At 36.5% G+C, this 26893-nt stretch overlaps 1 protein-coding gene across 1 annotated transcript in view; it reads left to right on the forward strand.

Moving 5' to 3' along the window:
• The window catches only part of MYO16 (myosin XVI), a 392532-nt gene that overhangs the window by 205579 nt on the left and 160060 nt on the right, over positions 1-26893 (forward strand). The window contains exon 16 of the mRNA XM_068170049.1: positions 4816-4963. Coding sequence (XP_068026150.1) covers positions 4816-4963 — 148 coding nt within the window. The remainder of the gene's footprint in view (positions 1-4815; positions 4964-26893) is intronic.

A 26893-nucleotide genomic window follows, 5' to 3' on the forward strand; every position in this document is an offset into this window, starting at 1 on the left:
ATCTAATTTGTAAATAAAAATCCAAGTGACACTAGGCTGTGTTCATCAGAGGGTTTTTAGGTTGTTAAGCTCCTGAACAGACAGATCTTAAAGGTGGAGATCCAGAACAATTTTCTAAGGAAGGGGCACTGGGGGATAGGTGTATGTTTTTGTTATAGAGGGAAATCAAAAGGCAGCAATCCATGTATTTTGAGTGGATGCCACTGAAGTTTGTGACAGGGTTTTTTTTTACTTCATGATGAAGTTCTTTTATGCTTAGACCCTGGAAATGCCACAACTTCTGTCACATTAGTTTTATTCTTACGTCATACATCAAGAAGATAAATGATGGCAACAATTTTCATCAAGAGGCTTGATTCAGTCTTTTTAATAAACTGTATCTTTTCCATGAAGTTTTGGCAATGAGGAAAGAGCTCTTGAGTGTGGTTCTACTCAAAGCCAATAAAAATGTTCACAGATACTTGTTCCTGCTGAGGTGTGCTGCGATGTTGAAAGTTCTTCTGTGACAAGTAGATTTCTGGTCAGGACCTTTCATTGCTTTAGTCCAGTCAAACGAGTGAAGAAAGTATGACCCACATTAAGTCATTGTTCTTTGAGAGCAGATGAGATAAGGCAGTGGAAACTAGTAAAAGCCTTACATCAGAAAAAATACAGAATAAACTTCAGGACAGTGATTTTGTTAAATTTCTCAGATAAATTCACACCTAACAGAACTCAAAGACTGGTCTTTTGCCAAAGATTAAGAAGAGAAAATAAAGTCTCACAAACATATTCTACTGATTTTCCTGCCTTATTTTTCTCAGGTTTGCTTTTCACAGTCTTCACTTTTTGAAAAGTACGGCTTGATTTATTTTTTAAGTCACTCTGAAATTGAAATATCTAATTTGATTTATACAAAGAAGCAGAATGCATATTTGCCTCTATGCGTACTACAAACATTTTTTATCAAATAAAAATTTCAGACATTAATTTCCTTTTTTTGGTGTAAGAAAGGCCACAGTCAAAAAAGCTCTCTGATATGTTTTTATACTGTGTTTCAACTCTGAACTTTCAAAGAATTTGTAGATAGAAGAAAGATTTCACTGGCCACATTTTCAGTACAAAGTCCTGCCGATGACTTGATAGATGCTCAGCAGATCAAGTGGTCTGATAAAGGGTACATGAATTTCCTTGTGCCCATAAGCACAGCTAACATTGCACAAAAATGGCAGACTTTTCTCTGGAACTCTGTTATTTTTCCCTTTTATTTCACAGATAGATTACCAAACATATCATTTCACTTTGTAGAAAAGTATATTACTATGATAGTTTTCTTTATGAGTTACTTTAGCTCCATTAAGATGAACTGTATTTACCCTTATTAAAGTGGGTGACTTGAAGTACCTTAAAAGGGCTGAATTAATTTGTGTTATCTACATAAGCGGTATTGCCAGTCATTAAAGTTAAATGTGTTAATTAATCAAATAGATGACCTACAGCAATATTTTCCTCACTTTTATTAATCAATGAATGTTAAAAACACCTGAGTAATAGTTATAAAAGCCTTATTGAAGATTATTGCACACAAAAGAAGTGATTAAAGATTAGTAATTGCCTCTTTTCAAACTACTTGAGAATAGGGTTAGTTTCCCTGAGAAATAAGTTGCAAGCACAACAAAACACGGAAATTGTTCTTCAGGTTCATATATTCTGTTTTACCCTGTAGGAGCAGCAGCCAGGTAATGATTGATTCTGATGAAAGCATATGTCTGGCTAGTCTTGCCATGATAGGTTGAGATCACATTGCTTCAATTTGTAGCATGCTGAAAAGTTACTGGAGCCAGAAACATGTTCTGCTACTAATTTAATGATTTCCTGAGCATGCCCTTTTACTTCCAGCACAGTTCTTTTTTTTCTGTAGTGTAGCTGAGGGCTGTATGGCTAATACACAGTTTCTCATAATACAGGTTCTCTAATAGCAGGCGTTCATTTCTACATATTGTAAATCATGTCTCCTTTCTTTAACAAGTCACAGAATCACAGAATTGTCAGGGTTGGAAGGGACCTCAAAGATCATCTAGTTCCAACCCCCCTGCCATGGGCAGGGACACTTTCCACTACATCAGGTTGCCCGAACCACATCCAGCCTGGCCTTAAAAACATCCAGGGATGGATCTTCCACCTCCTCCCTGGGCAACTTGTTCCAGTGTCTCACCACCCTCATGGTGAAGGACTTCTTCACAACATCTGATCTAAATCTAACATCTGATCTAAATCTTCTAGCTTGGATCCTTTCCCCCTTGTCCTATCACTACCCAACACCCTAAAAAGACCCTTACCAGCTTTCTTGTAGGCCCCCTTCAGATCCTGGAAGGCCACAATAAGGTTTCATCGGAACCTTCTCTTCTCCAAACTCTCTCAGCCTGTCAGTTTATGGTGGTTTTAGGCTATGCCTTTAAAATTTTTTTACAGGTTTCGAGCAGAAAAGTAGAAAAATATAAATAAATCACTATTGGGTATAAAAAAGAAAACCTAAAGATTATTCTAAACAATTTCAGTGGAGAAAATATCTAGTATAAAATTGGCTGTACCAAAACTTGTTTCACTTGGGAGAGATTAACTTGTTTTCAGCTGACCTTGGCTGCTTAATTTTGGTTAAGTCTAACCACTGCTGTCTCTCTGCTCCTTTATCCTTTCGGACAGGGGGTGGGGGGGCAGTGGAACAGCTTCCCTGGTCTCTTTGATCAGGTGGGTTTTCGTGTTATTTGCTAATTGTAAATACCTGTATAATATTGTAAATACTGTATATTTTGTACGTATTCATTGCATTCCATTGTAGAGTGTAGTTTTGCTTGTAAATACAGCTTCCATTTGCTTCATACTGAGCTGGTCTGACAAAGGTAATGTTGCAGGGGGAGAGAATTTCAGCCCACTACACAGTTGTACAAATCTTCTCTCTCAGTCCTACTGTGTCTTCCAGGCATGGTTTTGGTTGCCAGCCTGTGACAAGCCATGCTTGTGTTGTTAAATAAAAGGTGGAAGATGCCCCTGGGTAGTGTACCACTGACCTTTCATATTGCTTAACTAGAGTGTATCTGGGATGGTTTGACCTGTGCAGAGTAGCATTTTGTGAGACTGTGCATAGTTATGCAGGACTTAACTGCTGTGACCTTTCTCAAAATAGTATGTTCAAGATTCACCAATTCTGTTTCCCTCCACTCTATGCTATATCCAACAGTATTCTCAAAGGCTGCATTCCCTCATACACACAACTTCAAGTAATTTCAAGTTTGCTATGCTTAATGTAGGGGCATAGACAGAAACTTATGAGGTCTCCAAAAAATAGACAAATACAGACAGTATAGATATAACCAAGCTAGCTCTAAATGAGCTACCATGGATATTAGCAGCTGCATTGTGGCAGGACCTTTTGGGCTCCAGCCCAGCCATTAGGCTAATGCAGCTATGATGCCTCTGATACATGTTTTCACATGCCAAGATCTAAGACACATAGTTTTGCTTAGCATTGAATAGGGTAATACCTTTGAATCCCATAGTGATTCTGAAAATACTCTTTCAACTGTCTGTGTCTTTAGAAGTTTTTAAATTCCCACTCTGCCTTCAAACTTCAGGTCTCTCAGGCATCCAAAGCTGTGCTTCTTCATATGCTTGGAAATGCATCAGTTTTGACTGAACTAAATAGCTATGTGGTATTTTATGCTTAATCTCAGTATGCTTCAAAAAAGTGGAATCAGGTCCCTTCTCACAGGGGTGCCCCTAACCTCTAGCTACAGGTTCACAGATTGTATCTACAATTAGGTGTTCCTTTGTTCTCTTTAGCCTGCTGCATTTAGAATGGCATGGTGGTGTATACTCAGTGAAGGGCTGAAGAGTAATATGCCCAAATCAGTGAATCTCCCTCTGTTTCTTTACATACATCTCTAAAATACCTGTAATCTAGTGTAGCAGATGAATGGATCTGAGGATCCAATATTTCTTTTGCTTCTGTGTTTTACCTCTGTCAGAAACTTAGTGGGCCTGAAGTATGATCAGCATTTCTGTAGGCAAATATTGGCCAGGTTCATCCTCTTTCACCTTCTTTCCAGATACGCTGATTCATACGGCTTCTCATTTGGCCAGCTCATCAAAGTCCTTTCTATCTATTAAGAGAGACAAAATAAAAAGGAATACAGGGTATACATAGATCTTAGAAGGTGAGAATCATAGAATCATAGAATTGTTTCTGTTATAAAAGACCTTTAAAATGGTAGAGTCCAACAATTATCTAACTCTCCCAAGTCTGATGCTCATGTTCAGCTGGCTGTCAATCAACACCACCAGTTCTTTCTCTACTGGGCACATTTCCAGCCACCCTCCCCCAGGACTGTACTGTTGCATGGAGTTGTGACTGAAGTGCAGGCCCCAGCACTTCGCCTTGTTGAATTTCATAAAATTAGCCTTGGTTCATTAATCCAGCCTGTCCAGCTCCCTCTGCAAAGCCTTCCTACCTTAGAGGAGATCTTGCAAAATATGGCAACTGGTTCCACTGATAAGTAAAATAGACTACAAATCAAATCCCTCTCTTTAAAATTCTGTGAGTAAATGTAAATATAATGTAAGACAGGCATTTCTTCCACTAACTTTAATGAAATTAGGTTTATATGTGATTTCTATAAAAAACCAGGTAGAATGAATGGTCATTTATTTTTTTATGCTTACCTCAGACTTTTTTATAAGAAACATATTTTATTCTTCACTGTTGCAATGGTGAGTGGTTTATAAAAGGTAAGTTTGGAACAATCAGTATAATGATGAATTTGTTTGTTTCTCAATCAGCTAGGATTTATACATACATGTTGGAGAAGTCTCGTGTCATTGTGCAGCCTCTCAACCAGAGCAATTTTCATGTTTTTTACTTGATGATGGATGGGCTATCTGCTGAAGAAAAATACACCTTGTACCTCAGTAATTTATCTGCACACAGGTAGGAAAACAGCTTTATATTTAGTATTAATACTTTCCTTATTTTAGTGTCTCTTTGCTGTTGAGGTCTTTCCTCCAAAAGTTAATTTTTGTGTCCTAACTTTTCATTGATCTCTGAAATTTATTCTTGAGGATCTGTTCATGGGGATTTAGTTCTGGAGCACATACACACTCTCTTAAGATCAGAGTACTTTATCTATTCAAATTATTGCCTTAAAAGATGCAAAGGAAGGAAACTCAGACATTTTCCCATCTTCTGTGGACTGGAGTAAGTCTCTTGTTTCCACACTTCCCTGTCCCTTTGGCTGGCGAAACATTTTGTCTTTGGGACAACTGCTTTATGAAAATAAGACTTTTCTTATGGAATTTGTCCATTTTTATGAAATATCACAATATGTAACTGATACTTCTATTTTCATTTTGATGTTTAGTTCATATTATTAAGAAAAACAGAAAGAAAATTTTGACTACTTTGAAGCTAAGAATAGCATCCAACACCTAAAATGAGGTTTTTGTGTTTGTCTTCACATGTCTTAGTTCCCATTTGCAATCAAATGAAATGGAGTCCCTACTCAGGTCTCTATTGAGCTACATGTAGATATGTGCTTCAGAATGAACTGAACCACATTTGGAGCTTCCAAAACTCTGTTGATGAAATCCCTTTTGATAGTAAGAGCTTAAAATATAAAGAGCTTGTGGTGGGTTAACGCCCATCCTGGAAAAAAACAAAACAGGATGGAGGGCTTGCGGATGCTTTGCCCTCCCTGCAGGGTGTTTTCCCCCTGGAAAACTGAGTCTGTTCCACTCCCCACTTCCTGCCCAGCTAGGGTATAAAAAGCAGGACATTGCAGCCATTAGGCCTCCTTTTGGCCCCTGCCTCTCCTGGATGAGAGGTACTGTGGCTGCCTTCCTGCTCTTCTGCCACGTGGTTGGGCCTGATCCTTCTCCCTGCTGCCTCCGCACCTCTTCAGAGAGAGAGACTGGTTTTGTATTCTTGGTTCTGCCCCCCCTCCCCCCAATCCATCCTTGTACCTTGCCCTTGTGAACCTTACCTGTTATTGTGTGTTTTATATATATATATAAAAAAATAAATATATATATAAAGTATAAAGTATAAAATATAAAATATAAATGTAAAATATTATATATATATATATATATAAATATATAAAATGTATATATGTATATATATATATATATATATATATAGTTTAAAGAAAACTCTTCACCTCTCTGCTTCCAGGCTGACTCCAAATTATTGCTTGGTGGATTTGCTCCTTTCCTTTCCTTTTTTTTGTTTCCTCTCTGTTGGGAGGCAGGAGGGAGGAGCAGGGGAGATTTTCAGCTTTTCCCTCATCTGAGCTCCTAACTCCCAATTAAGGTGCAAACCACTACAGAGCTGTATATAAACACCTCCATATAATGTGTCTGAGGCTAAATGAAATCAAGATGTTTAATCTAAGTGGAAGTTTTGGGGTTTTCAGGAAATTTTTGGAGTATCTCAAAATTTATTCATTCAAATTCTTTTGGAGTGAAAAAATATTCCTGATTTAGATCATGTGCCTGCCATTCTTAAGTCTGTCCTAAGAAATACCACTGAAATGAGAGAAACCCATACAGCTTCCTATTTGGCATTAATGATCTTCTCTTAAATTTGTGAAATTAATAATGAGTATAGCAAGTAACTGTAAAAATAGCAATAGTAATTGAAATTATGTAAAATGAGTATTTTGAGCTTTTCACAGACTTTTCCCTGTCAAATTTTCTATCTTGCACTCTGGGTATTATTTGAATAAAATAGTAGTTCCAGATTAGAGGCCTGTAAGTAGAAAGGTATCACAGTAATTTTTGCAAACAAAAATTACTTTATTCTGATTTTTTTCTTAAACACAAGCCTTCAGACTGCTGTTATTTGGTAATGTTTAAGGTGCTAGGACTTCAGCTGCTGTAAAGAATCTGTAATGCATTAGCGCTGAAGAAACCTGAGGCTAAGTTGCTTTACTAAAATCAGCCCACTTCAAAGTGAGAGGGGGAAGAGTTAAATTCTATATTTTAAATCCTTTGAATATTTCAAGACCAAAAGGATTCTGAGTTCCTAATCATTAATTTATTCTTCTTCTAGCAAAAGTTGTTTGGAGTCACTCAGGTTGTTCAGAAAATGAAGTAGTTTGAAATAACTTTGCATGAAGCTCCAACAAGAAAGAACTTAGCAAAAACCTGAATAATTAGGTTCACATGAACAAAGCCTTATCTGATATCTGATAACTATCCAAATAGAACAAACCAGCATTTCTAAATAGATGCCTGAACATTGCGGTGCCAAAGTCTTAGAAGCAATTTATTGTTGAATATTTGCATAAAGTTGCTTTAATCAATGAAATTTTGCTTTGGCTACATGCAGTAGATTGTATCTTGCATTATTGAGAGTATGGGCCAAGTATTTCTGACCCTAGCCTCCTGAGTGAGTAGTTCAGTGATTTCTCTTGGTTGATAAACTGGAGTTGAATTTCTATTGCATCAAAGTCATACATGAAGGAGGATTTGGCTGCTATTATAAATTCATGATTTCTGGATTTTGATGAGATCATATCAGTCTGCTAACATCAATATGTGAATTTGTCATGTTTTCTTTAAGCAAGTGTAATCTTGACTCTAATGGTAAAATTAATTAGATAACATCCCTTTTGAAAGCATAGGAGGTACATGCCCAATTGTGTTTTGTTTTTTTTTTTTTCTTTTCTTTGCATGGTTTAATATTACACTTTTATGTAGAAGATTAAACAATTTTAGTAAATAACAAACATTAAAATCACAAGATATCCCTATTTTTTTTTTATTATTTGATTAAGCCATTGCAATATGAGAAATGAGACGTAACACAGATTATTTATTCTCATGCTAAATAAAAGTATGCTAACGAGTCAGAGTAGTATTGTCAATAGTGATTATTGTTAGACTTGATGAAGTAAAAGATAAGAGGTAGTTTGTGTATTAAGCAGTGTATAGTCCTGGATAAAGAGTTAATGTAAGTAACTAAAAGGGGAAATCCCTCCTCTTTGGAGTCACTGAGAGTTTCAGTAAGGTTAGGGTTTCACCCCAATGTGTAGAAGGATTTGTTAGGCTGTAATTCTGTGGTGTTTGGTGCCATTCTAAGAGGGAGCTTGAGCTCAAAAACATAGATGTACGTTCTTGCAAGTATGACTACTAGGGCATTGTCCAAAGACAAATAGCTGTCCACTTTCTATTGAAGCTATATATATAACTAGGATCTTAAAGTAGCAAGCCATCTAAATCTATGTAGAGAGGGATTCAAATGAATACGTCTTCCACCATATCTGTATGTAGATGTTGATGAGTAAAGAGAGAAGCAATTCCTGTAAGGTAGGATCATTTTTCAAGATTGAGACTGGGAAGCATGTCAGTAATGCAGAGAGAACCTCAGAAGGGCAAGTCGAGGCATTTTGATTGACAACAGCTATTCCCATGTGTTGGTTACATTCAGAAACTGATTTTTATCAACAGAACTTTGATTGAAATTTCAAAAATTTCTATTAACTTGATGTATTTCAAAAGAATTGTGAAACTTTATCTTGATAATGTGCAACACGGAGAGATTAGAGATTTGTGTTATATTCTTAAGTTGCTCTTGGATTTTTTAAATATTTATTTATTTATGGGGTACAGATACAGTCCATTACAGTAAGCACTGCTTTTCTGGCCTGTGAAGTTTAGGCTTATACTGAGAGTATGTACTAACTTTTCTAGCATATGAAATTTAGCCTCATAGTTACACTACCTTAGTGATGAATTTTGCACCCAAAGACAGACCAAAGAAGAGAGGTGGCAATTGTGATTAATCAGCTTTAAATGGTCTTCAGCTCTGGTGAAGAAAAGGTATAAAAGTAGAGATCAGAAAGACAAGAATAATTTTGGAGAAAACCTTCAAGAAGAAAAAAGTGGAAAGACCTCTTTTTATTATTTTGGTCCAAGTGCTTTATATTAAAATTGGTATAAGAATCTATTTACCTGCTCTAGGGGAACCTGCTATAGCAGGGGAGTTGTACACTATGATCTCCAGAAGTCCCTTCCAACCCCAATCATTCTGTGATTGTGTGTATTCATGTAATATGTATATGTAAGAAACTCAAACATGCCGTCATTAAAAATCATGTAATTACATTTGTGTATATCTATATTAGAAGTACAGCTTAAGGCTACTTAACTACAGAAAATTATTTTAGAAACCAGGGTGGATTTGGCAGCTGTTCAGCTTGATGTCATCATATTCAGTTTAACAATGTTGCTAATGGGTTGTACTCCTAGGGCTTTTTGTACTCTAGGCAAGCTGGTACAATGCTCTCAGGATTGCAGGGTGATTCTGAAAAATATTTCTTTTAGTTCTCTCCTGTGAAGTCAGATCTCTGTCACCCAACATTAGTAGGTTGAAATATACTGTTTCTAAATAGATGGGCAGAATCCAACGGCATGAGATTTAACACATCCAAGTGCCAGGTTCTGCACATTGGCCACAACAACCCCATGCAGTGCTACAGGCTGGGGTCAGGGTGGCTGGAGAGCGGCCAGGCAGAGAGGGACCTGGGGGTACTGGTTGATGGTAGGCTGAACACGAGCCTGCTGTGTGCCCAGGCAGCCAAGAGAGCCAATGGCATCCTGGCCTGCATCAAAAACAGAGTGGCCAGCAAGAGCAGGGAGGTCATTCTGCCCCTGTACACTGCCCTGGTTAGGCCACACCTCGAGTCCTGTGTCCAGTTCTGGGCCCCTCAGTTTGGGAAGGATGTTGACTTGCTGGAACGTGTCCAGAGAAGGGCAACGAAGTTGGTGAGGGGTTTGGAACACAAGCCCTCTGAGGAAAGACTGAGGGAGCTGGGGTTGCTTAGCCTGGAGAAGAGGAGACTCAGGGGTGACCTTATTGCTCTCTACAACTACCTGAGGGGAGGTTGTAGACAGGTGGATGATGGTCTCTTCTCCCAGGCAGCCAGCACCAGAACAAGAGGACACAGTCTCAAGCTGCACTAGGGGAGGTTTAAGCTGGATGTTAGGAAGAAGTTCTGTACAGAGAGAGTGATTGCCCATTGGAATGGGCTGCCTGGGGAGATGGTGGAGTCACCATCATTGGAGGTGTTCAGGAGGAGACTTGATGGGGTGCTTGGTGCCATGGGTTAGCTGTTTGGGTGGGTTGGATTGGTTGATAGGTTGGATGCGATGATCTTGAAGGTCTCTTTCAATCTGGTTTATTCTATTCTATTCTAAATGAGCCATATGTGTAAAAGTAAAAGTACACAACTTCTATCTTGGGAAAATGTTGAGATGCAGAAACTGGACTGTGGTCAGGGAGTGTGTTTTGTGTTTGCATTGTCAGACTGCTGTTGCCAGATATGTAAAACTGTTCTCCCACCCACAGAAGAACAATCTGAACTGCAGTGTGTGCTTTCTACATCTGCTGCTTCTTTCACACAGCTATAGATGAGTTCACAGAAATGTTGTATTTGCTTTTACAGTTTTTCTAGGCAGGTGCCCTCTTCAATGTCTTTAAGAAAACTTTTCATTTAATGTATAAGGTAGTAATTTTAGTGAAGTGATTAAATTTGTCATTGAATTCTAAACTGATCAGAACCTCTTTGCTTGATCACTGAGGACATCATTCCTCACTCTCAATTAGGGAGTTGGTCTTCAGAAAGGACTTAAAAATTACAGTTCAGGAAAGTGAATGGTATAGAAAAGATCCCAGTAGACAATTTTCAGAGGCACTAAGTGCAGTTTTATATCTTATTTTGTATGTCATCTTTTATAATAAGAACTAATGCAATCTGTTGAAAATGGTGATTATTCTAGTACCATCCATACTTACCATCCATACTGATTCCCACTCTTCTTTTCCCATAGATACAAGAGCTCAAGATGAGTCTTCCAGACTGAGTGGCCAGTTACAACTTTCCCCAATTCAGCAGACTTAGGAAGCAGTTTCTTTGTTTTCTAACTGCTGTAGATCTAAAGCCAGGATGACACTACCTCTTCACATGCCCTGTCTCTTTCTTTTCTTTGCTCTTATCTTTGAATGCCATTTTTCTTTCCTTCCTTTTTTTTTTTTTTTTTTTTTTTTTTTTTGGGTATTTTCTCATTTAAAATACATCAGAAAGAAATATCGGGATTGGAAATAACAGTTTACCACAGCTGTGGCATTCATCTGCAAACATAGTTATGGCAGTCTAATGATGCAAGTTAAATTCATAGAGAAAGTTGGGTTTTATATTTGCTTTACAGATTACCTGTTGCTGATATCTGTGTCTGATGACTAGAGGAAATGCTGAATAAGTGTTAGAATTGTCTTACAAAATTGGTTAGACCTAAATACTGTGAATGCAATAACTAGATCTAGAGGAGTTACATCAGAGTTTTCCAATGGGTGATGGTCCTGCTAGAATAGGTTTCTATGCAAAATGACAAGTTACATCACTTTATCAAACTGCCATTAGACTTTGTGTGCTGAAACTTAAGTTAGTTGTATCAGAATTCTTAGTCTCACCCCAATAAAGTCTAATGTTAATGCTCTGTGAACTTCACTATTGAGGATCCACTTTGTTTTAAAACCCTGCTGACAGAATAAGGTTCCAGGCAATCAGGAAAGTGTCATTCATTGTATTTTAAATTAGGAGGATCATAAAGATCAGAGTCAGAGGTTCCTCAGCTGTACTTCACTTTTCCTTTGTGGGATGTACGGGCATAGGAGGAGAGAAAAGCTGTGGTAGGAGATGTTAGGCTTATCATCTCTGCAGCTGAATTCTTCTTGACTGAAACCTCTTCCTAATTCTTGTGTGAAGACCAGGAAATCATACTGGATGAGACTTTTGAACTTTGAAAGAATTCTCAAATGTTAGCAAGTGTTTTTTCTGGGGCTGTTATGGTTTGTGAGTTTCCACTTCCATTTCCAGAATTTAGGCAGTTATGCATAATGCCCAGAGAGAAGCTGGAAAAAGTTTGTCCCGTTCAGGCAGAGGAGATGGGAGGGTGGAGGTGAAGGCTGGTGTAAACAGTTGCTATGAGCTTTTCAGGGCTTTCACCCTCCCTAGTTCATCCCTACAGCACCCAGCAGGGGTCCAGGGGTGCTCACTGAAGTGCCAGTGCCAGGTTGGACTCGATGATGTTTGAGGTCTCTTCCAACCTTAGTGATAACTGTGATACTGTGCCAGGCCGGGATATTGGCACACATTCGTCAGTCAGAGGAATCCATGGCCAAGCACAGGCATGACTGACCCCAGCTCAGGCCAGTACCAATGCCCAATGCCTCAGTTCAGAAGCCCCTCCTGAAACAAGGGTGGTCCCTTGCACAGCTCAGACATCTAGACCATGAGTGGGTAGAAAGTATTCAAGGTATCTTCACAAACATTAAAGATTCTTCATCAATTTTTAATGAGAGTTAAGAAACATGTGGGGTTTTTCCACATTATCAATATATAGCTAAATCTTCAATAGTCTCTATTAATTGCTCTCATCTACATATGTATGTTTTCTTCGATATGTGTATTTTCTTTAGCATGTTGTCTGCAAACTTTTACTTAATACATGGCAGCTCTTGTGGCAACTGTTAAGCTAATGATTCATACATAGTTTGTCTGTCATGCCTAAGACTATTTTACCATGGGTCTCTTGGCATTTAAGCTCTTGCTGAAGATGTTAAGTGAGGATCACATTTAAATTTTCAAAACAAGGACAAAAAAATTTATGTCATCTGCTTTATTTTGCAAATTAAGTGGTTATTTTTCTATTTGTGGATACCTACACCTCTGTTATTTACTTATTTCACAATGTTTGTTTTCAGTAACTGTGTTACTGTTTTGAGTGGCTCATCCTGAATTCAGGGTTAGTTGCATGCACACCTGCACACTTGCTTTCTAATTACATGTCAAGATATCCAAAGCAGTATTTTTCTACTTGAAAGCTTTGGATTTTTAATGTTTAATTTATCCCAATTTTGACATTAGCTGCTTTTGACATTACTGCTTTATTCCCAAAGGATCCTTTAAGAAAATGTAGCTGAAATGATGTTTACTAATCATTAATTCACATGAACTCCAAGCATAATTTTTATTGAAGAAAATAAAGGTAATCAAATAAGTCTGAGACTTTGCTGGAAAGTCTAAATCTGAAACCCATATTTTCTTTCATTTGATGTTAACAATCCCCTCTTCATTATATTATTCTTCATACATATTGATTGAATAGTGGCAAAGGGTGTACAGCACTCCAATGGCAGACTCTCAGGGGTAAAGAGATCGTTCATTGAGATTACCTCTCTTTTCAATGACTGTTTTTCTCTCCATTTTAATTCTAACAAGCCAAAAGTGTGTACTATGTGTAAATCAACAAAGGAGGTGGGTTTTTAGGACTAAATTTTATGTTTAGAGTCAGCCAGTAGAGCCAAGGCACTCCTCTTTGTATTTCTGCGTTGTCCTAGAAGAGCTCAGATATCTGATAATCTGTAGTAATTTACATTCTCTTGGTGCCAGTAAGCAGTTCTGAACAGAAAAAAAAAGAAAACTACATAAGATCATATGAAAACACTTTGCCTTTTTTTTTTTTTAATAGGTCTAGTTAGTTTACTGTTTATGTTTAGTTTTAATCCACAAAATTACATTTACTTCATTAGACTTGGCATGATACCATTTGCTATTTCTTTGATTGAGAGAGGCTTTGTCTTTCTTGTTTCCTTTAGGGTAAACATTATAGGGAAACACATCCAGAAAATAAGAGGAGAATAATCTGTGTGTGGCATGATAGATAAAGAGTAGGAGGCAGAAAAGAATTCAATCTGTTTAATCCAAGAGAAAGAAACAAACTTTATAATTAAGAGCACTAGGATCTATAGACTCGCTGAAGACAGAGCAGATGAATCTTAGTTTTAACACACACAATACAACAGTTTGGTATACACTGCTTGAATGTGCAAAAATAAATATAGCATAAACCAGATAGCTTTCCAATGTGTTGTCAATTCTGTTCACCAGTATCTTACACCTTAAAGCGTCTGGACAAAGTTCAACCTTTTGTTAGGAAAAAAATCCCAAATCTTCATAGATCTGTAGAATTTGTGTATATACTGAGGTTAAATTTGATCCTCTGTTGAAGGAATTAAGTGCTGACAGTTTAGGCAGCCCACTAGTATTTTCTGTCAAACTGAAAATGGATGTAGCTCCAAGGGATGAAATTGCTGTAGAAGCCCTAGCTTAAAAATAGATGTGATTATTCACTTACAAAAGTGGTAGAGGAGCTCATTTGGCTTTTAGTTTAAGTATAAAATATGTCTATGCACTTTACTAGGATGCTAATTGTCTCATATGTGGGGGGAGATTCAGAGGATTCAGCTCCTGAAACCATTTTGCATAAATCTAGAGCAATAATATAGTTCTGCAATTTATATTTCAAAAGTCACTCACAGAATCATCCTGATGCAATTACTGTAGATGAATTTCCAGTCAGGAATGGGTCATATAAGAAATTGTTATTGGTTTATGGAAGCCCTAGTTATTGAACCCAGCTCATCTCAATGTTAGATATAAGAGATGATATCTCTCACCGTTGTTTGAACTTACTGTTTTCACTGAGCAGCTCGAGATACCTTGTATTTTTCACTGCATTAGAGTAACTTTACAGTTGCTGCAGCCAGGTCTCCCTGGGAAACTCAGGCAAGGATAACCCAAAGTGTAGCATACTTTTCTTTCCATGATTCTTTTGTCAATCATAACTGAAAATGACGACTACATTGAGGTTAAACCTGATTTTGTCAAGTTAGTGTCATTTATAGTTTCCTTTCATTCCCACTGAATTTGCACATATCTTTTTGTAGCTAAAATATAACTGCTCAAACTGATTTTTTTCTGAAGCTTGCCAGTAATCAGTCAAAGTATTCTGAACATGTGAATTGACTTCTAATGACCAGAAGATGATAGGATCTCAGTTTTATACAGTTCCTAAAGATCACAGCTCCATCCGTCTGGCTTCTAAAATTGTTTTATGCAATATAATGCTGAACAAAACAGTGCAGGAATATCTTGTACTGACTTGCTCATCACCCAGATGATTATTTGAAACTTCTTTATTCTAGGTCTTGTCTATCTCCAGTTAATATATGACACGTCTCTTGGAATTGCAGCACAAACTGTTATTGCTGCAGCTTAGTACAGTATAACATGAATCATATGAAATTTAAGTACATGGTGGTTGATATCACAAGTAAACAAATATCGTTTCAAATATCATCTCAGTAGTTTCAAGTTGCTTTTGATTGGCAGCCAACAGATGTAAAATAGTAAAGGGGGGGTTGGAATGCTTATATATTTTCACACATATATTAGCCCATCTAATCAGGGAAATCTGTATTTTTATCATATCTTTGCAAAAAAGACTCTGGATCAGAAAATGAAACACAGTGGGGAGAACTGAATGGGAGTAGTTCAGAGTTTCAAGGAAGAAACATACAAGAAGTACTGTGCATCCTATTGTGTAATTTTGGCCTCAATGATCTTAAAGGTCTTTTCCTACCTAAGTGGTTTTATGATTTTGGTCTGTGACCTGTCTCTGCTAATAAGGCCTCTGCTTATCTGATTTAAAGTTTCAACATTTCTTGAATAGTAGGAATGAGGATGAGAAAATTTGTTAGAACAAATCCAGTTTGCTCAAGGAAAGATGCAAATCAAGAAAGTCCTCTGAAATGAAAAACTTAGTCAACATTTTCTGCTGACTGAAATCATGGAAAAGGGCACTGAAGTGCCCAACATAGAAATGCCATTTCACAAACAAACTGAATTTGTAGCCACAATTACAAAGAAGAGTAATTTATGGCTTGTGACAAATGCTGGAACTTTCCATCATCTGGTTTAACCTTTATGAAATTTTAACATAACTGGATCATTAAATGGGTGGAAATCAGTTTACCAAGCTGGTGTTGCAGCTTAGCATCAAACACACAGTAATTGCAGTGTACATTTTGACCTTGGTATGCTGACACCAGTTTTGTGATCTGTTTTGTTCACCCAAGATGAGGATTACAAATACTAAGTACAATGCTAATCACTTGTAAAAACCTATAAATCTGTGGCCTTGCACAATAAAAATTAGAAATTAAAATTGTACTATCAAATAGGAAAATCATGTATGTAGTGGAACCATTTGTTGGAAAGCAATTGGAGGCTGTCCTATGTCATTGCAATTTTGTAGTGTTGAATTTGAGTGACACGGAGAAAGTCTACATGGCAGTTTTTTGATATGTTTTTATTTTGAAATAATTGTTTGCATGGGCTTTATTTTCTAGCACTCTCCTGTCCCAAATCCTGATGAGTTAAAACTGCTACTCATAGATAGTGAACATTTTTTGTACTAATATTTCTGACTATTTATTTGTGTTTGCTTTTATATATAATCATGTCTTTGGTTTCAGGTGCAGTTAGAAGAATCAGGTTCACTATTAGTGATGTTTCTGTAATTTTTCATACCGGCAGTTCTTGCCCTATTTCTATCATGTTCCCACTATAGTTTAATCTCCTCTACACACAGACACACACAGACACACACACACATATATATATGCATATATATACACACACACACACACACACACATATATATATATGCCATATATCCATACATAATTCCCTGTTTAAACAGGACTCTTCAATCAGATAGAACTTTAGAGGGATGGAGAAGCATCTAATAAAATATGTACTATGGAGTTAGATTGATCTTCAGTTGAAAGTGGAACAAATGGGGATGCCCTGTCAAATTCTCTTGTTCTGTAGTTTATCCTGGAGCCTATTAAAAAAAAAAACAAAACAATTATGATCTTCTCCAATCTCTTCTCAGCTTCTCATGTGCTAGGTAAAAAAAAGGCTACTTTGAGGTGTAATATAGTCTGCTATCATCTTTGTTCTGTGCTCATTTTATTTTACTTTTAATTGGATTTAGAAAACTATGTATTTGAATACAAACCTAGCTTGCCTACAGAACTAAGCTGCACAAACTGCCAATCTATCTGTAAATACAGTCACACTAAGAGTCAATGGGGAGTTTCTTTGTCCTATTTGGATGTGTAAACTATGAAAATACTGAAGTAAGTCTGCAAATTCATGTTATTTATGTAGGTCAATTCCTTTTATGCACTGTGAAGTCAGTGTAATTTCCACACATAAGTAACCTGCAGCCCTTCAATCAAGCTCTCAATGTGCAACCTGTAATGTTTATTTCAGGTTTGTTGACTATAGAGCATATGGGTCTTCAGTACTTTCTGCCTTTGAGAGGCAGTGGAAGATACCATGGGAGATTTGATGTCAGTAGTCTATTTGTGAGCTTTTATCCACCATGACTGTAATAAGAGGAACAAGAAATATGAGAAAAACACACATATTCCTGCATCCTGTTCTCATTTTCAGCAATTCTGGAAAACACTTGGGATAGAAATGGGTCCTGGGACACCGGAAAGTCAAGGCAGGTCTTGCTCAGTGTAGGAGAGTAGTCATAAATTAATTCTCCATAACTGAACCCTGTGTTCAGCATTGTGTAGCTTGCTGGCTGTTTGAAAAGCAAGTCCCTTTGCTTACATTAAGGGGATGGCCACTAATGGTTGCAGATGGTTGATTTCTAGGTAGATAGATAGACAGATAGGTAACATACATACATAAATATATATATTTACTCCATTTAAAGTAGAAAGGAGAACATTTTTGCTTGGTAGAACAAGTGGGTAAAGTTAAGTACTGCACCAACTCATATTGTTGCATTGTGTGAGACTTCCTTAGCCTGCTATAGCTAAATAATTGTTATTGATTAATTAGTAATTATTAAAAATATCTCACTCTTCTGTGAAAATGTATATTTCACAATATTTCAAAAGTCACTAGGGTGGCTTAATGATGTGGGGCAGCTTAATTTTTTTTTGGACAAAGTTAAAGGATGTAAAAGGAGTCTCATTGCTCAGAATCATTTGTTTACTACACATACCTGAATACACATGGCCATACCTGTATGTACAAGAAGAGGGCTTCTTATATATCAGCTGACCTAAAACTGATCCATGCAATCAGCAGTTATACAAAATAATTTTGAATTAGATTATGAACATTTTAACTGGATATTGATGAAAGTTATAAGCAGGTACCCAAAACACTTTAAATCGGATACTGTGTCTTTTAACTCAGTGAGTTTTATGTAATGACTCAGTATTTTAAAAGTAGCAAATGTGGTGGAGAAATGCCTTGAGGCTTGTAAACTTAATGACATCTACCAGGTATCTAGTGCCAAGGCCTGAACACAGGAATATAAAATTACTCTTGGCTGTAGGAGCAAAGTTCAAACACAATTTCTGAAGCATTTCAGGACATGAATCAGACCAGTTTGCACTTGCATGCAGATTGGGTTACTTTCTTTACAAGTTCAGCGATGCTCAATATTTGCTAGTTTGTTATCATCATCGCCATCATCATCATTACACTCTTCATCAATGTATATTCAATATTATGCTTGTGATACAATAATTCACAGAATAAAAATCTTGAGTGATGCTGTACCATAAAAGTCTGAATGATGTGAGTCAGAGAAATAGCATTAGAAGGTATATTGCCTTTATTGTTTCTTTTTATGTCAACAGAGGTGTGAAAAAATATATTTTGAGTCACTCCACTTGTGCATTCATTTTTTTTTCTTCAATTATACTAGAATTACATTTTCATGTTGTAGTGGGTTGGAAGGGTAAGGCCAAGAAGCCTCTTCCCTCCCCCCTGTAAAGTAAAAGGAAAAAAAAAAAAATTGAAGGGAAAGGAAAAAAAACTCACAAGCTGAATTAGCAAAGCAGTGGAGCTTTATATTTACAAAGCAATGTAGGGTATGCAGGGGAATATTTACAAATTTACAATATCTACAATATATACAAAGATATACAATAAAGTAACACAGAAATGAGAGTAACCCCCCCTTGCCGAGGGGTTCCCCACCTCCGCTCTCCCCTCTCTCCCCCCCTTTCCCCAGAGTAGTTTGGAAAAGAGGGAGAAAGAGAAAGAAAGAAGTTAAAAGCAGTTTTGTGTTAATTGGAAGCAGTTAATACAGGCCTTATCAGGTTTGTCAGTTTGAAGGCCGGAGCCTTGGCAGAAAGCCCAGCACAGAGAGAGAGCTGCTGCACTGTGGAGAGGCAGAAGCAAGACTGAAGATAGAGTGTTGGAGTGCCCAGTTCACTCCCAGCTCACTCCCAGTTCAGAAGGTGCTTCCTCCCACTTCACCAATGAAATTAGTTTAGATTATTCTTTCCGTTTACCAACTTCCGTCCACCATATTCCCTTTCTTAAGGGGACAGCCTCAAACGGTCACACATGTAATTTTAGGAGCAGAAGGCTTGAGTCTCTGATTTAAACCTGTTCCACAGGAATATCAATATAATTTAAAAACTAAAAGTGTATCTGAGTATAGCCCAAAGACATTTATAATTTGGAGGATAAAGACCAAGCTGCATTTCTTTGTTTTCCATTTAAGTATATTCGTATATCCACTGTCTGCAGATGACAAGGCAAAACTATTTACTAAGCAATGCATAGGGTAATACAAGTTTCTTTCTCTGAAACCAGTTCACAAAAGACGCCCTTTAACCTGTGATTTTCTTAGTTTAGAAAAATTAAAATGAGAGATGTGTTCTGATTATCACTGAATCTGTCTATAGCATTGAATTTATTGATATGGTTGATACTTATAATTTACCTCTTGACATTAACAAAGTTATTCTTATTTTTGAAATGCCAGGTTTGGTGCTTTATTGTCATAAGCAGAAACCTGTGCACTTAGATGGTTAGCAGTATTTCCAGGTCAGTGCTACTGTATAACATGGTTCAAAGGTTGTAAAATGTGTCCAGACTGTAATAGGTTTAAAAGCTGGTGACAAAGGAAAAAAAAAATCAGTAAAATATTCTTCTTTTCCCTCAGAGAAAAAAGCCAGAAGCTATTCATTATCATGTTCTGTAGATGTTGTTTACTTCATTGATGTCAACTGTTTTGCTTTATCTTTGTCTTCTTCCTGTTTACACATCAAACAGTGCTAAGTGCAAGGCAAATTTTCCTTACTAAGCAGAATACATTGTCCTCTTATATTCACATGAGAGATCTAAAGAAATAAAAATGTTTGTTGTGATTTCTTAATCAGTGACTTTGTAAATGTAGTCAAGATTAGTGGAATTTATTTTTTGAAAGGTAAAGTCTTGGGTTTATATGTTCCATACTCTTCATCCCAGCAATTTTGAAAACATGTTTAAAAACGGATGTAAAGCGATGAGGCCATTCATTCTCAGTCTGGTAAACACTCCTGATGTTCAATGTTTAGTTATACCTGAGTTAAGTCTTAGGATTGATCAAGTAGTCACAGGAAAAGCTAACATATTTTATTATTATTATTATTATGAATTTCAGAGAAAGACTTTACAAATCTTTACCATGAGGGCAGTAAGCTGACGTAGTTGTAAGAAGAGTGGTTCATGAATGGCTATATGGAATGAGTGCACATGTGAGATACTGTAATTTCCACCTTAGCTTGATCTGGTAACACTGAATTTTCAGTGACAACCATTGTGCTTAATCAGGGTTACTACCCTGAGCTGGATGGGAAGGAGGGATGGGGACTGCAAAGGCAAAAGCCACACGCTTTTCACATGATTGTGCAGATACGCGGTTCATTGGGCAGCATTAATAAGAGGAAGGAAGGGATTTAGATTGTTAATCCATGCTTCTTAATACAATGTCACATTAAATGACACCCACAACATGCATATTGATTGTTTTAGAGCTGGGACCTGACTATGAAATACTGCTTTATCCTTCTGTGACATTGGCTCTCTTGAGAATTTTCTAGCAACAAAGCATCAGTTAATGAAAATTTTGTAATAAGTCCAGTTAAAACTGGCTTTATATAGAGACAAGTAGAGGCAAAAGCTATGTCTGTGTGACTCATTGTGGAATGCAGCACCCTTAGAAGGTAATATGCAAAAGGTAGTACCACAGCTGTGTTGGGGTAGTGGTCCATTTGAGGTAATTAGCCTCACTTACTGTGCTTTCTGTACTACACATGTTCATATAGGTATAGCTCAGGAATCTCTGTATGACACCGTATTGCATTGTGTAGAAGTAAATGTCTGATAAGATGATGTGATGAAAAATTATGTAGTCAATGAATAGGGAAGCTTGAAGTCTGGTTCTCCAATACTGTTTATCGCCTCCTGTCTCATTTCAGTGTCTCATCTGCCTTCCATAGTGAACAAACTCAACCCAAGGTTTCAACCTATAACTTCCAGTTGTGCTCTTTATTAACATTTATTACAGTATTAAGTTTCAATGAAAATCAGTGGGATGAAGCACAGATTGGAAGTTAGCTACACATAAATGTTCTGCTGAATTAGGATAATACACTATGATGTATTAAATCATTCTATTTTGCGGCATATGTAAATCTGGCAAGAAAAAACCCACATCTTTACATCTGTTTTGCTGTTCTAGCGGTCTCAAATCACTAAATATGATGTAAAGATGTGCATGGCCTGTATTTGTTTTTACAACAACTGATGCAACATTTAATGGAAGCTATCACTGAGATGACACTTGGGTGTGGCTTTTAATTACACATATTAATTATGGTCAGGCTGTAATAAAAATTGTTTTGAAGAATTAATGCATGACAGGTCTCCATATAGTAACTGCATGATACTCAAAAAAAAAAGCAGGGGGGCAGATTTGACATTCTTTAAGTTCTGTCCTCTATAAAGTGTCAGTATCTTAGTTTTAGTAGCTATTTTGACTTAATGAATACTAAGAATTTTATTGGTACAGCATTTTTATAAAATTAAGGGATTTATATACAAAATCAATATATTTTTATTCAGAACATGATCTCCAGTGGCTTGCATTGCATAATTGTTAATGCAGAGTCCTGTATTTAGTTATTTAAGTTAAATCCATTCTTTGCTGCTTTCATGTGAATTCTTTACTCACTGATCTTGAACTGCTTTTAGCAAAATAAATGTATTAGATAGTGAGGTCAATCATACCAGAACAGGAGGTGATACTATTCTATTTTTCCAGGAGCTAGCTAAAAGAAGTCCTGCTAGTAGCAGAGGAATGACACATGAGCATATGGATCAAAAGAAGAAAGCACCCTATAAAAGTTTTAATTCCTCACAGGAACCAATTTCCCTGGTGTCTCAGAAAACAACAGATTGTTATATTCAGCTCCTATGCATTTTTTAACTTTTTATGTTCCCCCTCCCCCCCACTAACTAAATGAATGTAAACAAAGAAAAATAGTATTTTCCTTTGCCTTTGGTTTGAAAAGGCAGAAATCTAGTCCTGTTCTTCGTATCAAAACAGGATCTGCTCTGCAAACAGACATATTTTTTGAGAATCTATTTTAACAGCTGCACAAAAGAAAGAGGAAAACTTAACTGATTTGTTAGCTGATGCCAGGACTGTTTTATCTGTGTTTTCATTCATGTTCCCAGTTCTTACCAGGGAGATGATTTTATCATTCCTGAATCTTTAAAATTCTGATTTTCTTCCTCAGGATGATATTTGGGATAAGCAAAACCTATGTAGTGACTTTCCGCTCTATCTTTTTTCCCCACTTCATGTAATGACTGAAGTCCTTTACTTGGAACCCTACTGGAACAAAAATCTTACCCTCCCTGAGTGTTTTTCAGCCATTTTATTGGACACATGAATTAATAATTTTACGTAGAAGGTACAAACTGGTTATTGTCTAGATGTAAAATCGAGCAAGATTAATTAGCTTGGAGATGTTAGTGATGGTCACAGCATATCCTGACAGTTATTTGGATACAGCTCTCATGGAGTGTCTTCCAAAACTTCAGGATTTGGGGCCTGTGCTCCAGCTCTTTCTGAAATAACTGGTAGAAATCTTCTGACTTACCAATAATACTATTTTTCAAGTTATTTTTTAAGATTAAAAATAAATAAATCCTAAAAGATGTTTTCTTGGGTTTCTAGTTCATAGAAGGTGATGAAAGTGTCTGGGAATTTCCTGATAGTACATTGTAATTATCAGTTTTCAATAAAATTTCAATTAACTTTTTAGTTTTTCTAGAATTATTTTTTTAAGGTTATTTAGAAGTTGGTGTCCAAATATTTATTTCCAAGGTGAGAAAACATTCCCCCCCCCATAAAATAATCATACTGTGCTATTTTAGCTACTCGATATACTACCAAAGAGGGCTCACCTAAGCAGTGCTCAACTATTGTCTTCCTATTTTGATGCATTCATAGGTGTGACTCCGATTTTTAAGATTGTTATGACTTTTAGGATACTGACATCTCCTCAGATTTTAAGCAGCATGTATTCTTAAATAAAACTTACTTGTCCTTAGATATCTTATGGCTCCAAGAGCTGTGTTCAGTTTTTTTGGTTTTGGGACTGTTCAAAGGTTAAGGTAATATCCTCAGGAATTTGAGACCTACCTTTTCTTGGTTTGCCACTCTTCTGGGACCAAAATTACTGTTTTTATATGAGGTTAGAAAAACTCCTAATATAATATATATGAGAAATTAATTTAATGTTTCATAGGGTCATAGGACAGTTACTTTTGGAAAGGACTTCAGGACGTCCCTAGTGTGTTACTTGCTCCAAGCAAGATCAGCTGTTAGGTCAGAGCTGGGCAGGAGAAAAGAGCTCCCAGTCTCTTAGATAAGCTGGTCATGCAGACTTACATGCTGCTGGCCATTTCTGCTGCTGGCCATTTCTGCTGTCTGGGCTGATTGCTGCCCAGATCAATGCTCTCGGCGTCCCCAGGGTCTTTCCACCAGAGCTCCTCCTCAGCTCATCAGCTTGTATCACTGAAAGGATTTATTCCTTTCCAATTGCAGGATTTTGTGTGTGTAGGGCCTGTTAGCCCATTCTTTCACCTGTAAAGTGCAGCCCTGCCCTCCAGCATATTGACTGTCCTCTGCAAACAATAGGAATGCAGTATCAAAAACTACAAGTGAGTGTTGGACATTATCTTCATATCTTAGTTTGGTACCTTCATATTTTTCATCTTCTTGAAACTGGCTCATTTCTGTAGGATGTGTTTCATTCTCTGCCACACTATTCTTCCATGTCCCTCAATCAGCTGTGTAATGTAGCAATATTTCCATGTCTGTGGTTTTGGGCCCAAAGGAACGTAGGACTTTTCTTCTTTGCATTGTTTTTCTCAGTCTTCTGTACATTAAAGGAACATTCTTACTCTAAGGAATTTTTCTGATATGTTCTTTTAATTGTTTTCCTTTTGATTTTTGCTAACTGATCCTGATTTCTCTGAAATGGGATGTCAAAAATTGCACAGAATACTCCAGCTGAAGCTTTACCATGCTAAATATTTCATGCCTCTTATATTGTAAATAATCATTACACATGTTGTTTATTCTTAATTGAATTGTATCTTTATAGCGGTCATTTGGCTTAATTCTGCGACAGTATATCCTTTGGTCTCTGACACTTTCTCTGACCAAAAAAACTGCTTACTTTTGTGTTGCTTCATTTTTTAATTTATTTTGAAGATATATCCTTTGTTTCTACTCTGAGCTCAGTGCTGAAGCTTTAGAAGACTGTGATTTCAAATGGGTAAATTGGTCTGAGTATGAACAAATAGAAAATTTAACTTTTTGCCTATAACTATCAGGAAAGGAGACAAGTAGCAAGCAGCTAGATGCTACTTTAAAAAAAAAAAAACACCTTTTCTTTCATCATAGGGCTGTCTCTTAAATTTTTATAGTGACTTTGAACCACTTAATAATGTAATCCTGCCAAGAATTCTCTTAATTATTCATGACAGAATGTATTTACTTCAGGAAAACCCCACGAAAATAAGTGTCCATCTGGCAAAACCACGCGTCCTCTTTTCCTCTAATTGGAACTCAACTTTAATTGTCCTGACAAAAAGGAACTTCTGATAAAGCTTACTAATCTCTTTTAGACAGCTTCACTCTCAGATAGGAGCAGTTCACTGTAGTGAACCAGGTATTTCTGGATGATAAACAGCAATAGTCTATATAGGTATGTGGCCTAAAGTGGTCATCCTTATAGAATACTTGAACATTTCAAGTGCCAAATTTCATATATATGAAATGGTTGGATGTGAGGTAGTGTATTGGTAATGCCTTACTTTGTTAGTGAAATGTCAAAGCTTGTAATAATCCTTAGGAGGGCTTGGTACTACATGGTCCCTGTGGCAAGCCCTGGGATCACTAGTCAGTGTTGCGTACTAAGCTACAATTACAACCCATACAGCTTGAGGTATTTTATGATTGCATTTGTCTAAAGAGTTGATTATGGCAATATAATCTTTATTTGTCAAGTTTTGTTTGCTAGAGATCAGAAAAAATCCATGTGACATACATCAATAGTTAGATCTTCTCTGAAATGCTGACAGCCGCAGCCCATAGACTTTTATGACTATAGCCAGGAAATTTATAGCTATATTGAATTCTGGTCAGTATGAGCCATCTTTTCAAGACTGGGAAGTAAATCCAGTGCCAAAAAGTGATTGTTTTCTGGCTTTGCTTAGCTATGCTGCAAAACAAAGGTTCAATATATGATCATGCTTTAAACTCACTTTGAAATTAACTTCCGGTCACTGAGTGGGGAAGCGCCTGATCATTTCTGTGAGTCGTGCTAACTGTGAAGCATAACTAGAAAAGAAGCACTCTCTTCTCTAAATTAAATCCTCGAATTATCAAATTTGGAATGTTTTTGTTTTCCTCTCTTCACAGACTTCATAAAATCATAGTATTTCTAATTGGAAAGACAGAATAAAAAGACACACATCTTGTAATAATTTTGTGATTCTCATGTGTTACTTCCTTTGCTTTTCCTGTAAGGAAATTAAATTACATGTTTTGTTTATGTTGAATGATACAGATTACTTCATTAGATAATAAGTGCTATTGAGTTACAGATCAGAAGAAAATAAATTGACTTAATCTAAATCAAATATTGTTTTGCTGAGTTTTTGGCAGAACACCAAACTGAGAGTCAACATTTTTCTTTTTAGACCGAGCTTCTTGTTATTCAATCATCTAAGCTGACAACTTTACTCTAAAGGAAGATTTTGACCAGTGGGGTTATGTAATAATTTTTTAGATTAGCATAGGGTAAAAAAAAAAAAACACCTTGGTACTGTCAGGTAAGACAACATTTGCACCTATGTATTTCTTCTTTACATTTGGGATGTATGTACCAAATTATGAATTTTACTGCAGGTATAAGTTGAATAATACAAATTCTGATGATGTACAACGGTTATAATAAGAATGCTAAGGTAAACAGGTATGGTAATTTTTTACTTTTATGAGTAGTTAATGCATGCATAATTTAATATCATAGTCCTTTTTTAATATTCTTGGGCATACCAGTGACACATCTGCCTGAAAACTTGATCTGTGTTATCAGTTGAATGATAGTTTAAAAATTATGTGTTATCATAAATAATGTAGTGAAAAATTAACACCACTGATTTATTCTTCTAAGTAGTCTTTTATTTTATTTTTTCCTTTAAGAGACTAGAGTAGATAAGAATTCTAAAATGCTGCAAGTAAAAACTTTTAGAAGAAACATCAGAAAGAAAAAGCTGTGTAGGTCGTCTCCTTTTGCATTTCTAAAGAAACTGTCTAATGCAGTATTATATTTTACTGGAAGTGACTATATTCTACTACTGTTATTGATTAATTTATTTTTCTTAAAAAATACCCAAACTCTGAACATTTTGTATATCTTCTTTTTGAAGTAAACATTCACTGATAAGGTCCCTAAATTCTTTTTCTATGCTGATAAGGTGTCTGCCACAGTGCTAGTCTGATGCACGTGTCAACATGGTAGCATTTGAACAAATGTTTAGATGGTCAGCAGAAA

Source organism: Melanerpes formicivorus, unplaced genomic scaffold (assembly GCF_026170545.1).
Source record: "Melanerpes formicivorus ecotype bairdi unplaced genomic scaffold, bMelFor1.0.p_v2 SCAF_1, whole genome shotgun sequence".
In the NCBI taxonomy this organism is placed as follows: domain Eukaryota; kingdom Metazoa; phylum Chordata; class Aves; order Piciformes; family Picidae; genus Melanerpes; species Melanerpes formicivorus.